This window comes from Martes martes (assembly GCF_963455335.1).
Source record: "Martes martes genome assembly, chromosome: 1".
Lineage (NCBI taxonomy): Eukaryota > Metazoa > Chordata > Mammalia > Carnivora > Mustelidae > Martes > Martes martes.
In genome coordinates, this window is record NC_137888.1 from 41,852,784 (window position 1) to 41,866,362 (window position 13,579).

General features: G+C 34.1%; 1 protein-coding gene across 2 annotated transcripts in view; it reads left to right on the forward strand.

Moving 5' to 3' along the window:
* The window catches only part of ARL13B (ARF like GTPase 13B), a 75,464-nt gene that overhangs the window by 57,802 nt on the left and 4,083 nt on the right, over window positions 1-13,579 (forward strand). The window contains exons 7-9 of one of the 2 annotated variants that reach the window (XM_080828274.1): window positions 3,741-3,966; window positions 6,306-6,422; window positions 7,406-7,474. In XM_080828274.1, coding sequence (XP_080684400.1) covers window positions 3,741-3,966; window positions 6,306-6,422; window positions 7,406-7,474 — 412 coding nt within the window. The remainder of the gene's footprint in view (window positions 1-3,740; window positions 3,967-6,305; window positions 6,423-7,405; window positions 7,475-13,579) is intronic. The other variant, XM_080828275.1, reaches the window with a different exon arrangement.

A 13,579-nucleotide genomic window follows, 5' to 3' on the forward strand; every position in this document is an offset into this window, starting at 1 on the left:
GGATGGGTTTTGTTTTTTTATCCATTCTGATACCCTGCGTCTTTTGATTGGGGCATTTAGCCCATTAACATTCAGGGTAACTATTGAGAGATATGAATTGAGTGCCATTGTATTGCCTGTCAGGTGACTGTTACTGTATATTGTCTCTGTTTCTTTCTGATCTACTACTTTTAGGGTCTCTCTTTGCTTAGAGGACCCCTTTCAATATTTCCTGTAGAGCTGGTTTGGTGTTTGCAAATTCTTTCAGCTTTTGTTTGTCCTGGAAGCTCTTTATCTCTCCTTCTATTTTCAATGATAGCCTAGCCGGATATAGTATTCTCGGCTGCATGTTTTTCTCGTTTAGTGCTCTGAATATATCATGCCAGTTCTTTCTGGCCTGCCAGGTCTCTGTGGATAGGTCCGCTGCCAATCTAATGTTTTTACCCTTGTATGTTACAGACTTCTTTTCCCGGGCTGCTTTCAGGATTTTCTCTTTGTCGCTAAGACTTGTAAATTTTACTATCAGGTGACGAGGTGTGGACCTATTCTTGTTGATTTTGAGGGGCGTTCTTAGCATCTCCTGGATTTTGATGTTTGTTCCCTTTGCCATATTAGGGAAATTCTCTCCAATAATTGTCTCCAATATACCTTCTGCTCCCCTCTCTCTTCTTCTTCTGGAATCCCAATTATTCTAATGTTGTGTCGTCTTATGGTGTCACTTATCTCTCGAATTCTCTCCTCGTGGTCCAGTATTTGTTTGTCTCTCTTTTGCTCAGCTTCTTTATTCTCTGTCATTTGGTCTTCTATGTCACTAATTCTTTCTTCTGCCTCATTTATCCTGGCAGTGAGAGCTTCCATTTTTGATTGCACCTCATGAATAGCTTTTTTGATTTCAACTTGGTTAGATTTTAGTTCTTTTATTTCTCCAGAAAGGGCTTTTATCTCTCCGGAGAGGGTTTCTCTAATATCTTCTATGCCTTTTTCGAGCCCGGCTAGAACCTTGAGAATTGTCATTCTGAACTCTAGATCTGTCATGTTACCTATGTCCGTATTGATTAGGTCTCCAGCCTTCGGTACGGCCTCTTGTTCTTTTTTTTGAGGTGAGTTTTTCCGCCTTGTCATTTTGTCCAGATAAGATTTGCTTTCTCCTGCTCTGGAATTCTACTGTTCTTGGTGACTGAAGTTGGTTTTGGATGGGTTTCTTGTTGATCTTCTGGGGGAGGGGCCTGTTGTAGTGATTCTCAAGTGTCTTTGCCGCAGGCGGAATTGCACCGCCCTTGCCAGGGGCCGGGCTAAGTAATCCGCTCGGGTTTGCTGAGGATGGGAATGAAGATGGCGGCCTCCCAATCTCTCGGCCCGGAGGAGCCGAGAGCTTGGGGTTCCGCTCCTCAGTGCGCTCTCAGAGCAAAGTGCCCAACAGCCCTGCCTCCCTGGCTTGCGGTCGCGCCTCGAGGAAAGCAGTCAATTGCTGGAGCTGGAGAAAAGCGCCGGGTCGCTTTCGTCTCCGTGGCCTCCGGCCGCGCTCCGAGCCCATCCACCCGCGCTCTGCGACCGGCACAAGGTAACCCTGGGCTTAGAGCTCACTCCTGGGCTTTGTCGCTGTAGCCGGCTTCCCCGCTCTAATACCTGCGAGCTCTGCGGCACTCAGACACCCCCAGTCCTTCTGTGACCCCGCAGGACCTGGGGTTATGCTGACCCCGCCTGGGTTTCCCCCCAGTTTAGCCTCTGGAGCGATGTCTCCCAGTGGAGCCGACTTTTAAAAGTCCCGATTTTGTGCTCCATCGCTCCGCCGCTTGCCGGGTGCCGGCCCCTCCCCCCGGGGTCTATCTTCCCGTCGCTTTGGATTCACTTCTCCGCAGGTCCTACCTTTCAGAAAGGGATCGATTTTCTGTTTCTGGGATTGTTGCTCTTCTTCTCTTCGATTTCCCGTTGGATTTGTAGGTGTTCACAATGGTTAGATAAGCTATCTAGCTGATCTCCTGCTACCCTGTGTTGTCTCAGCCTGCTACTTCTCCGCCCTCTTGACTCCTCCTCTTTGCAAATTTTCTTTTCTTTCCATAAAACTTCTCCTTTAAAATGTTTGCATTTAGAGACACTTTACATTCCTTTGATTTTTACCACAGATAATAAAAATTGTGAGGTATTGTTTCCAAAACAGACAGACCAATCAAACCCAGTTATGCATGAGCACTTAGTATAAGATAAAGGTGACATTTCAAATCTGAGAAAAAAAGGGAGTTAGAATAGTGAACAATTATTTGGAAAAAAGTAAAATTAATGAACACTGTGTACCAAATTCAACTCTAGAAGACTTAAGTGTGTAAAAAAAAAAAGAATTAAAGTACTAGCATATAATATAGTTGAACATTTGTATGTAGTTGGAGGAGAACTGTGTGTGTGTGTGTGTGTGTGTGTGTGTGTTATGTAAGTCACCAAACAGTACATCATTAATTTTTGATGTAGTGTTCCAAGATTCATTGTTTATGTATAACACCAGTGCTCCATGCAATACATGCTCTCCTTAATACCCACCACCAGGCTCACCCATCCTGCTCATTCCCCTCCCCTCTAAAACCCTCAGTTTGTTTCTCGGAGTCTACAGTCTCTCATGGTTGACAGTCAAGCCACAAGTCATGAAATGAAAAACAGATCAGTCTTATATCAATTTTTAAACATCTGTTCTACGAAGTTAAAGTCAAAGAACAAACCTTAATGAGAAATTTTTGAGATATGTAAGACAAAAAAAGAACCTTTAAAAATTCCTATGAAAATAATGAGAATCTAATAGAAAAAAAGGTTTTGAGTTACCATGGATAGTTCCCTACAGAAAAAAATAAAAATGACAGTAAAGTTACTGAATAGTTCATCTTCACTAGCAGTAAAAAATAATTAAATTGAATTAAACTAACACTGAGGTAAAAAAAAATATATATATATATTAGTTTGGCGGACATGTAAAAGACTGATGATAATATATAGGCATTGGAGAAGATATGGGAAAATGTCTCTCCTAACACTGCCTGGAGTGTAAATTGACTTTAACTTTTCTGAAGGGCAGTGTGTTATCCAATGCTTACTGATCCAATAGTTCCAGTGTTAGGAATTTATTCTAAAAAACCAATTCAATAATTGCATTTCTTAGAATGAAAAATTGAAAATAATTTGTCTCTTCATTAGGAATTGGTAAATTAAGTTATGCTATAACCATTCAAAATGATAATATAATTGATGAAAATAGTAATGGCTAATGCATATAGCATTATATAACACACACAGCTAACTCTTTACTGTGAGTCAGGTACTATTCTAAGCACTTCATGTATTCATTGGCAAGGAAAGAAATATATATTCTTAAGTAAAAATTTCAAGTCTTTTTTGTTTAAAAAACAAATGCATAAATATGTATATAAAGAGAGACATTCAGTCACATTTATGTATGTTTGTGGGTGGTATATGTCTGTACGTGTGTGGGTAGGAAAAGAAAAACACCTCTTAGTGATTGTGCGCCAAACAGAGATCATTTAATTGTGGAATTACTGGTAATATTTTTTTTTTGTTTTCTTTCTTTATACTATCTGTGTTTTCTGAAATTTTACCAATTACCAATTAGTATGCTTTAGTGATATATTCAACAAATAATTTTTTAATAGAAGTATCACAGTACCCCGAAGTTACAGAATGCTTTTGGATTATAAGATTTCTTCCTTAAAACTATCTTAGATAACTATAATATTAAAAATGATATATTTCATTTTTGTTAGAATGAAAGAAAACTTGAAAAAGAAAAAAAGAGACAAAATATGGAGAAAGACAGTGATGGCGGCCCCCTGAATCATAAATTGGAGCATGAGCAAATAGAGACACAGAGCCAGATCAGTGACAGTAGCCAAAAAAACAATGAGCTTGGAATAGTAGAAAATTATAAGGAGGCATTAACACAGCAGTTGGAGAATGAAGATGAGACAGACCAGCGATCATCAGAATCAGGTGATAAATCTAGTTGTTAAAAATGTATGTATTTATACATATACACACACACATAAGACTTACCAGTACATTTGTCATGATAATAATAATCATTTGTCATGATTATTTTCACAGAAAATGTACTATTATATTTTTTGTCTCTAGTTGCAGTATTTGTCATGGTTTTTTCATGGTTTTGAGTTTCTTGTTAGTGAATTTGCTAACTTTGTTTTTATTCATAATGCCTTAAAATGTAGTCCTTTGTAATTTAAATGAATTTCAACAGAAAATTCTTTTTCCCGTTTTATTTCATGAACTTGGAATATAGGATAGTCCCAGGAGTCCTTGGAATGTATTTAACCTTGAAGATACTTTGATGGGGTTTTTTTGAGTTTTATTTCAAACTTCATAATACTACAGTCAGCATCATTTCTTTTATTCTTTCTGCAGAATGCAAACATACTCAGTTAAACATTTTTAAAGTCAGTAGCCATTTTCTTCTTATTTTAATATACAAAATCTTCAATTCATAATTGCTTTTCTTTAAGTGGCTATGTGATTTAACAGGAATTCCTGTCTTTGGTATCATAGAGAGAATCAGACCACTTGAGATAGAATCAGGGTATTTGTTATATTACCACTGTATTGTTTTTAATCTTAGTTTCCTCATCTCTAAAAGGGAGATTTAGCATCATTTTTTTCCACAGGGTTTTAAGGTTACTTAAAAATAACCCTACAGTGTTCCTAGAGCAGAACCTGACACATGACCCAATGATCATTACTTCCTTATGACTTCTAGTTAGCAGTATAGTTTCATTATATATAAGAATTTTTGTACAATATCAGTAGGGTTATGGAAATAAGATCATAATCCCTGAGGTTCAGATAAGCTAACGGATATTTTGCTGTATAAAAAAATTAGATTTGAAAGTTATACCTTTTATAAATTGGGAAGGTAGGACAGCCATATTCTTACCCATATAGTTCTGTTAACAGAGTTAAACAGAAAGTAGATTTAAAATGGCCTCTCAATATATTGAAAGAACTTTTGAACACTAATACTCTTTGTTAAAGACAGAAGATTTGGCAGATTATTTCAAAGTATAGCATAAGACGATTTAAGATAGTCAATCATAGAACTATAGTAATAATATATTTTATGCTATAGAATATAGCTTCAGATTTATTATTTAATGCAGGATTATGTTATTTAACATAACAATCCTACGGTATATTATTCCCATTATTTTGAATAGGAAATCAGGGACTTTGAGAGATTGAGTTACTTGGTTAAGATCATACATCTCATCTGTGGCTAGGCTGAGAGCCTGCTTCATACCATCTGCCCATTATCCTGTGCTCTTCATGACCCTGAACTTTTCCCATCATAAAATACTGCATGGTTCTGGACTCTTTTCCTTTTTCTCAGCTGTTAAGCTTAGGGTTTAATTGTAAAATGATGTCTTTGTTTTTCTCTGGAGTAAAATGTCTCAAATGACACAAGTAATTTATTTAGAAAAATAATGTGTTTCTAAACATGTTTATATTTCTCACTGCTTTGTAGATTTCATAGATGTTGGCTATTTCTCATATAACAGATAATTCATATTTTACTAAATGTATTACATATATGTAAATTTAGCAGCTGGGATTGTCAATTAAAATATTTCAATAATTTTAGTGTTTGGTTATTTAACTATTATGTTACCAGTTTTCATTGAAAGTTTACATTTAATGACATAAATGTCCTTAAATTGTTTGTAAGTACTTAAGTGAGAATCTGTAGTTATTTTTTAGAAAGAACACAGATTCAATTCTGCAGTTTCTAATAATGTGATTTTGCATAACTTATCTGGGGTTATTTCAATGGGTAACATTTAAATTTGATTGGGGTCTTTTTTCACATTTCAAAGAATTATTTTTGGACTGTTATACCTGGAATCCATTCCATATATTCTACTGAGAGAAATCAACATCTCTCTCCTTTCTCTGGGCTGTTCTGAGTTTCATGAACATCCCTGCAGTTAGACAATTATATTTACTTGATATGACATTTGGAAAAAATGTAAGTTACTTTTGGAACGGTGAACTTTTTTTTGTATTCTAATAACTTCTTATAAAACTTAAAATACAGGCTTTTTGCTGTTTGTATCATATTCATTAATTATTCAATAAGTAATCATTTAAAAAATTTACTCTTAGTAAAGGCAGATTTACATTTCATTACTGGTAATAAGTTCCAAAGTTGAACATGTAGTTTTCTAGTAATGATAATATGAATAGAAATTCTAGGTCCATTCTTTTTCTTATAGAAGTTTGTTTTCTCAGAGGCATATAGTTCCATGTTTTTATTCTTTTAGATAACAGTAAAAAGAAAACTAAGAAACTAAGAATAAAAAGGAGTCACCGTGTAGAACCTGTTAATACAGATGACTCTGCTCCTAAGAGTCCAACACCACCCCCACCTCCTCCTCCTGGTGAGTAAATTGATATTGATACTAAATTTAGGAATATTGCTTTAAACAGTAAGGAAAAATAAAGAAATTTTGTTATTTTATTCAGTATGTTTACTATTTTGTGAATGGAAAAGGAAGTTTTCTATGTCACTTTGTTCAAAATTTATTTTAAGTATATATTTCCTTTTTTTAATCAGAAAAAAGTGTTTTCTAAAAGTAAAAAATAGTATGTAAAATTAATAAGAACATTTTACCCAACCACTTCCTAGAATGGATTCAAGTCCTACTTGAAATATCAGTACCCAGATTGCTAAAAGGAATTTAAATTTAATGAATGGATGGCTAATGGAAGTTTTTAAGAAGTTAGATCTTTCATACTGAAAGTTATCATTTGAAAGCAAGATGTGTGAATTTTTCCAATATATTTCCAACATACATACTGACCTTCTAAATTGTTGTGAGGATTAAAAGGAATATTGCATGTGATGATTGTGAGAAATTATGTGCTAACTGCGTGGTGATTGTGAGAAATTTCTCAGTACTAGGCACAGTACCTCCCATACCATAGGTGCTCAATAAATATCTAAATATATATGTTTATAGTGTCCTTTTAACCCTGTTAGAAGGCTTTAGGTGGTAACATTTTCCTTTGGGAATTATTTTAAGACTCATTTCTAGTATTTCATTTATTAGTAAACATTTGTTTTAGCCTTTGCTAGGGGTTGGAATAGTAGCCTACGGTAATTTTTGATGGTGGTGAAGATGCTTATATTTTTGACTAAAGATAAGTAAAAACTTAAAGCAGATGTTACCAGCCTATAATTACACTTCTAAATAAAAGCTATTTCAAATAACTTTGTGGTTATTCCATACTGTGTCATTCAATATACATATATGACTTGACATCGCATATTATATACATTCCTGTCAAGGGAGGGATCCTCTCAACAGACCTAAAGAGACATTGTTTAACAGTGTTTTAAAATCTTTTTCTTTTTCCTTAGTTGGCTGGGGAACCCCCAAAGTCACTAGACTTCCAAAACTTGAGCTTCTTGGTGAAACACGTCATAATGGTAATGCAAAAGGATCAGTTTTCAAGTATACGTATTACATCCACTTTTCTTTACCTCATTACTTCAACGAATTTTTATTTTTGGAAGGCTTTCAAGTTCACAACCATCCTTTTTCATTATACTTCACTTTTTTCATTTTATTTAATTTTTTTATTCTTTAGTGCCTTTTGCCTCCATATAATTTGTTTACCTTGGAATACAGATGTGAAAATAATCATAGTTCATGTTTATCCACTATATATTTATGTAAAGTGGTATGAAAAATGAACAGTTACAAAGAAATTTAAATTAAATATGAGACATACAATTATACATAGTGTTAAAAACAGCATTGTCCTATATGTGCTCAGTATACTCTGTGATAATGCCACATTAATGGTTCTTTCTCTGTTTCTAATAAGACCCAGCTGCTGAATATTAAAGTCAAGTAAAGATCAACACAATTTGTAAAATCAGAGACTAAACTAACAAACCAAATAAAGTTCAGCTAAATTGAAAGTTACTAAAGGCTTATAGACTCAAGAAAACAGTTTTCTTTGGATTCAATTAACATAAAGTGTAATCTCGTGAATGTATGGCATTAGAATTCCATAACTGGAAAACTAGAGAAGGGACAGTTGGATATAGAGAACTGCCTGATAACAGCAGACTGAAGTTCTGATTTCAAACCATCAGCTCAGGCTTTTTTTTTTTTTTTTAAAGTTTTTATTTATTTATTTGGCAGACAGAGATCACAAGTAGTCAGAGAGGCAGGCAGAGAGAGGAGGAAGCAGGCTCCCTGCTGAACAGAGAGCCCAATGTGGGGCTCCATCCCAGGACCCTGGGATCATGACCTGAGCTGAAGGCAGAGGCTTTAACCCACTGAGCCACCCAGGTGCCCCAGCTCAGGCTCTTTCAATAAAATGTTTCTAGAATGCAAAAAGGTAATTATGTGTATTGTAGCTCAGTAAAGTTCTCCATCAAGAATACCCGGTTCCCTTTTTGATGGTTCTGTTTACCTGCCTCTAGAGCTTGGATACCTAAGGAGATCCTTTTACCAGGAAAGAAAGTCAGAAGTTTACGCATTATCATGTAACTTGAAATTATGTCAAACTTTATAAAATATTTTTATTCAAAAAGTACATAAATACTCTTTTTCAGAATACTATAGGTCTGTATTGCAATACATCTTTCATAATCATTAGTGAAAATGAAAGGATTTTTTTCATTTCAAATACAGAAAAGTTTGTTCTTAGACTGTATCAAAATTATAATGAAGTCACATCTGTGGTTGAATTTACATCGTGTTTTTATTGACTGTAATATGTTAGTTCATGTTTAATGATATTCACGTTGTGTATGTTAGCAGACATTATCAGTTTAAATATTCCCTGGGTTATTAAAAATTAGGTAAAGTTAATATACATATGTATGTATATGTACACATATATAGAAAATACTAATTTCTCAGAGGACAGACATTTTTTCTCTTACTGAATTTTAGGTACCCAAAAAGCAACGTTTTTGTATTTGATACCACCTAAGATATTGGTGATACCAAGATGAGTAAGACATAAATTCTGTATTTCTTTAGATCCTGGTCTAATAGAAAAGAGAATACTTGAGCTTACTGTAGTGTATGTGACAATTCATAGTATATAGTAATAAGTTCTGTGGTGTGGAATTGGAGTACTTCATGGACAGTTAGTCAAAATGGTATACAACTGGGTCTTTGAAGAAGAAGTCAGTAAGCAGACTGTTCAAAGGTAGAGGGTTGGGAAAGGGTTGCTTATTGAAAAATAATGTTTCTAATGATTGGAGTTTAGATTCACGTAGGTAGGGTGAGTAAGAAAGAGGACATTTGAAGTTAGAGAGTTTTGAAACTGGAATTATGGCTTAGAGTCAGACTGTGAACCTCATATATATACATTAAGATGTCTGGACTTGTTATAATTTTCCAAGAGACACTATACATTTTTGGGCAGGGAAGTAATGTTACTGGAGGTGTTGTTGAGGAAAATAATTTTTGTCACAGGAAAAGTACAGACTTGCTGGTGGCTACACTTGAGGTAAGGATCCCATCTAAGTAGGCTATTCTAGTAGTCACAATGAGAAGTGAGGAATGGAAATTGGAATGGAGAGTAAAAAATGTATGCAGGAAATATCTTAATTATAGTAAGTAATATTTGATGAATGAATGTATGGGCCGAGGGAAAGAGGAATAGAGGATTGTTTACTCAAGCAGCTTGAAGGTTGGTTCTGTCTCTAAGATTGAAAATACTTGAGGAAGGAAACCTGCTTTGGAGATGTCTGTAGGCTTATCTATTTGGAAACGTCTCTTGGCCGATACAAGTAAGATTCAAGAGATCAGGAGAAAAGAAGGGACTCAGGTGAGTCGAGGGTTTACAGATTTTTTTATTGTTGTTGTTGCCATCTCACAATAGGAATTCTTTGTCCATAATAAATTCTCTGTAGTCTTTACTGAATGAATTCAGGAGGGGATGTTAGTTTCTTGTTTCTGAAGGAAATTTTGTAGAATGAGGAGAAAAAAAGTAATGGTAGTATTCAGGGGGAACATATTTAAGGGCAAGTGGAAAAATGTCAAAAATAGGTTGAGAAGGTTGGCTTTTGTTTGTGCTCACTTTCCTGTGTTTGTTTTTAAATTAGAATTTCTGAGAAAGGGTTATAATAAGTTAGTTAAGTTTAAGACCACCATATCCTAATATTTTAGTCAGTTTTCAGTATATATCAGTAAATGTAGTTTCCCAGAGCAGAGAAGAAAACAGTATTACTTCACAAGTTTTAAAATATTTTTTGTTTTCTTCCCATAAATTTTAAGTCAAAGTATACCTAACCTGGATTAAAAAAACAAAAAAAAAAGTACAATCAACTCTGCTTTCATTAATGGGGAAGAAAGCAGGTATAATTGAAAATTCTAATAAAAAACCTTAAATTTATTTTTAGAGTTTTTCATGGGATCTTCATTGGAGATGCTGATAGCTGCCAATTTTATAATTGCATCCTCCTCTTTTCTCTAATTTTATACACATTTCTTTGCATTTGTTAAAAGGCAAGTAAACAACAGATACATAATGAACTAGAGTACTAATTAAAAGTTAACTGCAAATGGCTTAGCACTTAAAATTTACTGGGATGAAAAATAATTTTTTATAGTTACACTGAGAATTTTTAAAGCAGATTCATACCTTTTCTTTGCTAATAGACATTTGTTTTGATAGCAGCTTGATTTTACTTTTCTAATTATTGTCTGTAATGCTTGTTCAGTGTAACAGGTAAGACATGCATGGAGAAAGGAGACTTAAAAAGAGAATATGTTTACTATATAAACACTCTCAACCCATACTTAACATGTTGTGTGTTATTCATTATGAGAAATAGATCAAGGATTCTGTTAGCTAGAAATACCAAATGCACTAAACAAAAGAATATTTCTAATCTTAAAATGTGAATGAAGATAAAATTTTGTATGCAGTTTTACTAACCTTCGATTTGGTATTTAAAAAGTCTGAAGCTCTTTGCAAAAATGTGTGTTAGCAATTAAGTTGATTTATCAGTTAGTGCCCAGTTATCATCAGTTGACTTATATCCCCTACAGTTAAGACAATAAGAAACATATTTTGTATAGAATGATTTTATTTTCTGGCAAAGAAATAATACAGAATCCTTACCTCAAAAATAAAATAACTTCTTGGGAGGGAGAAAGATAATTCTTGCCGTGTGTATGTGATTTCTTTTTAGGAGTATACTTTTAAATTCTAAAAGTATAACATATTAGGAAGTATACTCACCTTGGGTTAATTTTGAGTTCTGTTATGTATTAAAATTCTCATTAAGTTTGATTTTAAGAAATTAGAAAAGTCATACTTAAAATTTGTCAAAATTGTTTTAATTTAAGTTATAACAACAATATAGCAATAATATTAACTGTATACTCTGTGTTCCTGGCATATTGCTAAGCACTTCAGGTACATTGATTCATTTCAATTCTCCTAAAAGCCTTGTAAGATGGGCAGGGATATCCCCATTTTGTGCAGGAGGAATTTATACTCCAAGGTCACACAGCTACTAAGTAGCAGTATCAAGATTTGAATGTAGGTCTGTCCAGCTTTGAAATCCATACCTTTAATTCATTTTGTTGCGCTGTTACATCGAGACTTATGAGGGCATCCTTGCAGCTTACTAGTTGCTTGGAATTTATAGTTGCTTGAAAAGCCATTTTCTCCTAATACTTCTCCATATTTAAAGTAATTTTCTTGTAGACAGCCTATTGTTGGATCATATTTTTTGATCTGCTCTGACAGTCAACAATTAAATCTTTTAATTGTTGCAGTTGTACCATTGACTTTCAAAATGATTATTGGTATAGTTGGATTAATATCTAGCATATCCATTACTGTTTTCTATTTGTTGCCCTCATTTTTTGTTCCTATTTTTGTCTTCCATTCTTTTTCTCCCTTTGTGGCCTTTTTAAAAAAGATTTATTTATTTTAGAGAGCGAAAGAGAGGGAGTGGAGTGGGGAGAGTGGCAGAAGAAGAGAGAGAATCTCAGGCAGACTCCTCGTTATGGCAGAGCCTGTCATGGGGCTCCATCCCACAACCCTGAGATCATGACCTGAGCTGAAACTAAGAGTAGGACACTTAACCAACTGTGCCACCAAGGTGCCCTTGCCTTTTGTGGGTTTAATTGAGCACTTTATATGATTCCATTTTCTCTCCTTTCTTAGTGTATCAGTTAAACTAAAATTTTTTTTTTTTTTTTTTTACTTTTTTTAGTGGCTACTCTAGAGTTTGCCGTATACATTTACATTAATCCAAGTTCACTTTCAAACCACACTTTAGATTTAATGGGTAGTGCAAGGACCTAAAATAATCAAATAATCCCAGTTCCTTTCTCTGTGTTCTTTGTGTCATTGCTGTCATTCATTTAACTTTTAATATATAAGCACGTATAAGTGAATATATGTATATATACATACGTTCATAAGATATATACTTACATATACATAATCAAAATACATTGTTGCTGTTAGTATTTTTTAACCAACTTTTATCTTTTTGATCAATTAAGAAGAAAAATATGTTTTCATTTTACTTATTTCTTTGATACTTTTTCTTTCTTTATGTACATCTGAATTTCTGACCTATATTATTTTCCTTCTCTCTAAAGAACTTCTTTTAACATTCCTTGCAAGGCAAGTCTATTCACAATAAATTCCCTTTTTCCTTTACTTTTGAAGGACAATTTTGCAGGGTATAGAATTCTAGATTGGTGTTTTGTTTTGTTTTTTCTCTAAACACTTTAAATATTTCACTTTACTTTCTTCTTGCTTGCATGGTGTCTGAGGAAAAGCTGCATGTAATTTTTAGCTTTGAGCCTCTGTTGAAAAGGTGTTTTTCCCTCTCCAGTTTCTTTCAGGATTTTTCCTTTTCTTTGGTTTTCTGTAGATTGAAAATGACATGCCCAGATATGCATTTATCCTGCTCAGTGGTCTCTAGATACCTTGATCTGTGCCTTGATGTCTGACATTAATTTAGGGGAAATTCTTAGTCATTATTGATTCAAATATTGCTTCTATTCTTTCTCTTTCTTCTTCTGGTATTTGCATTAAAAATAAGGTATGACTTTTGTACTTGTCCCACAGCCCTTGGATATTCTTTTCTGTTTTTTCCCCCAGTCTTTGTTCTCTTTGCTTTTCAGTTCGTGAGGATTTTATTGATTTTATTGGATTCAGTTTTATTCAGTTATTCAGTTTTATTGATTTATTGGATTCAGTTCGTGAGGATTTTATTGATCATGTTCTGTCTACTAATAAGCCCATCAATGGCATTCTTCATTTCTGTAACAGTGATTTTTTTTTTTTTATCTCTAGCATTTTTTTGTTGTTGTTCTTTCTTTGGATTTCCATCTCTCTGCTTACATTGCCGTGTGTTCTTGCATGCTGTCTACTTTATCCACTAAAGCCCTTAGCTTATTAATCATAGTTATTTTAAATTCCTGGCCTGATAATACCAATATTCCTGCCATGTCTTGTTCTGATGATTGATCTGTCTCTTCACATTTTGGGGTTTTTGCCCTTTCTGGAATGCCTTGTTTTTGTTTTGTTT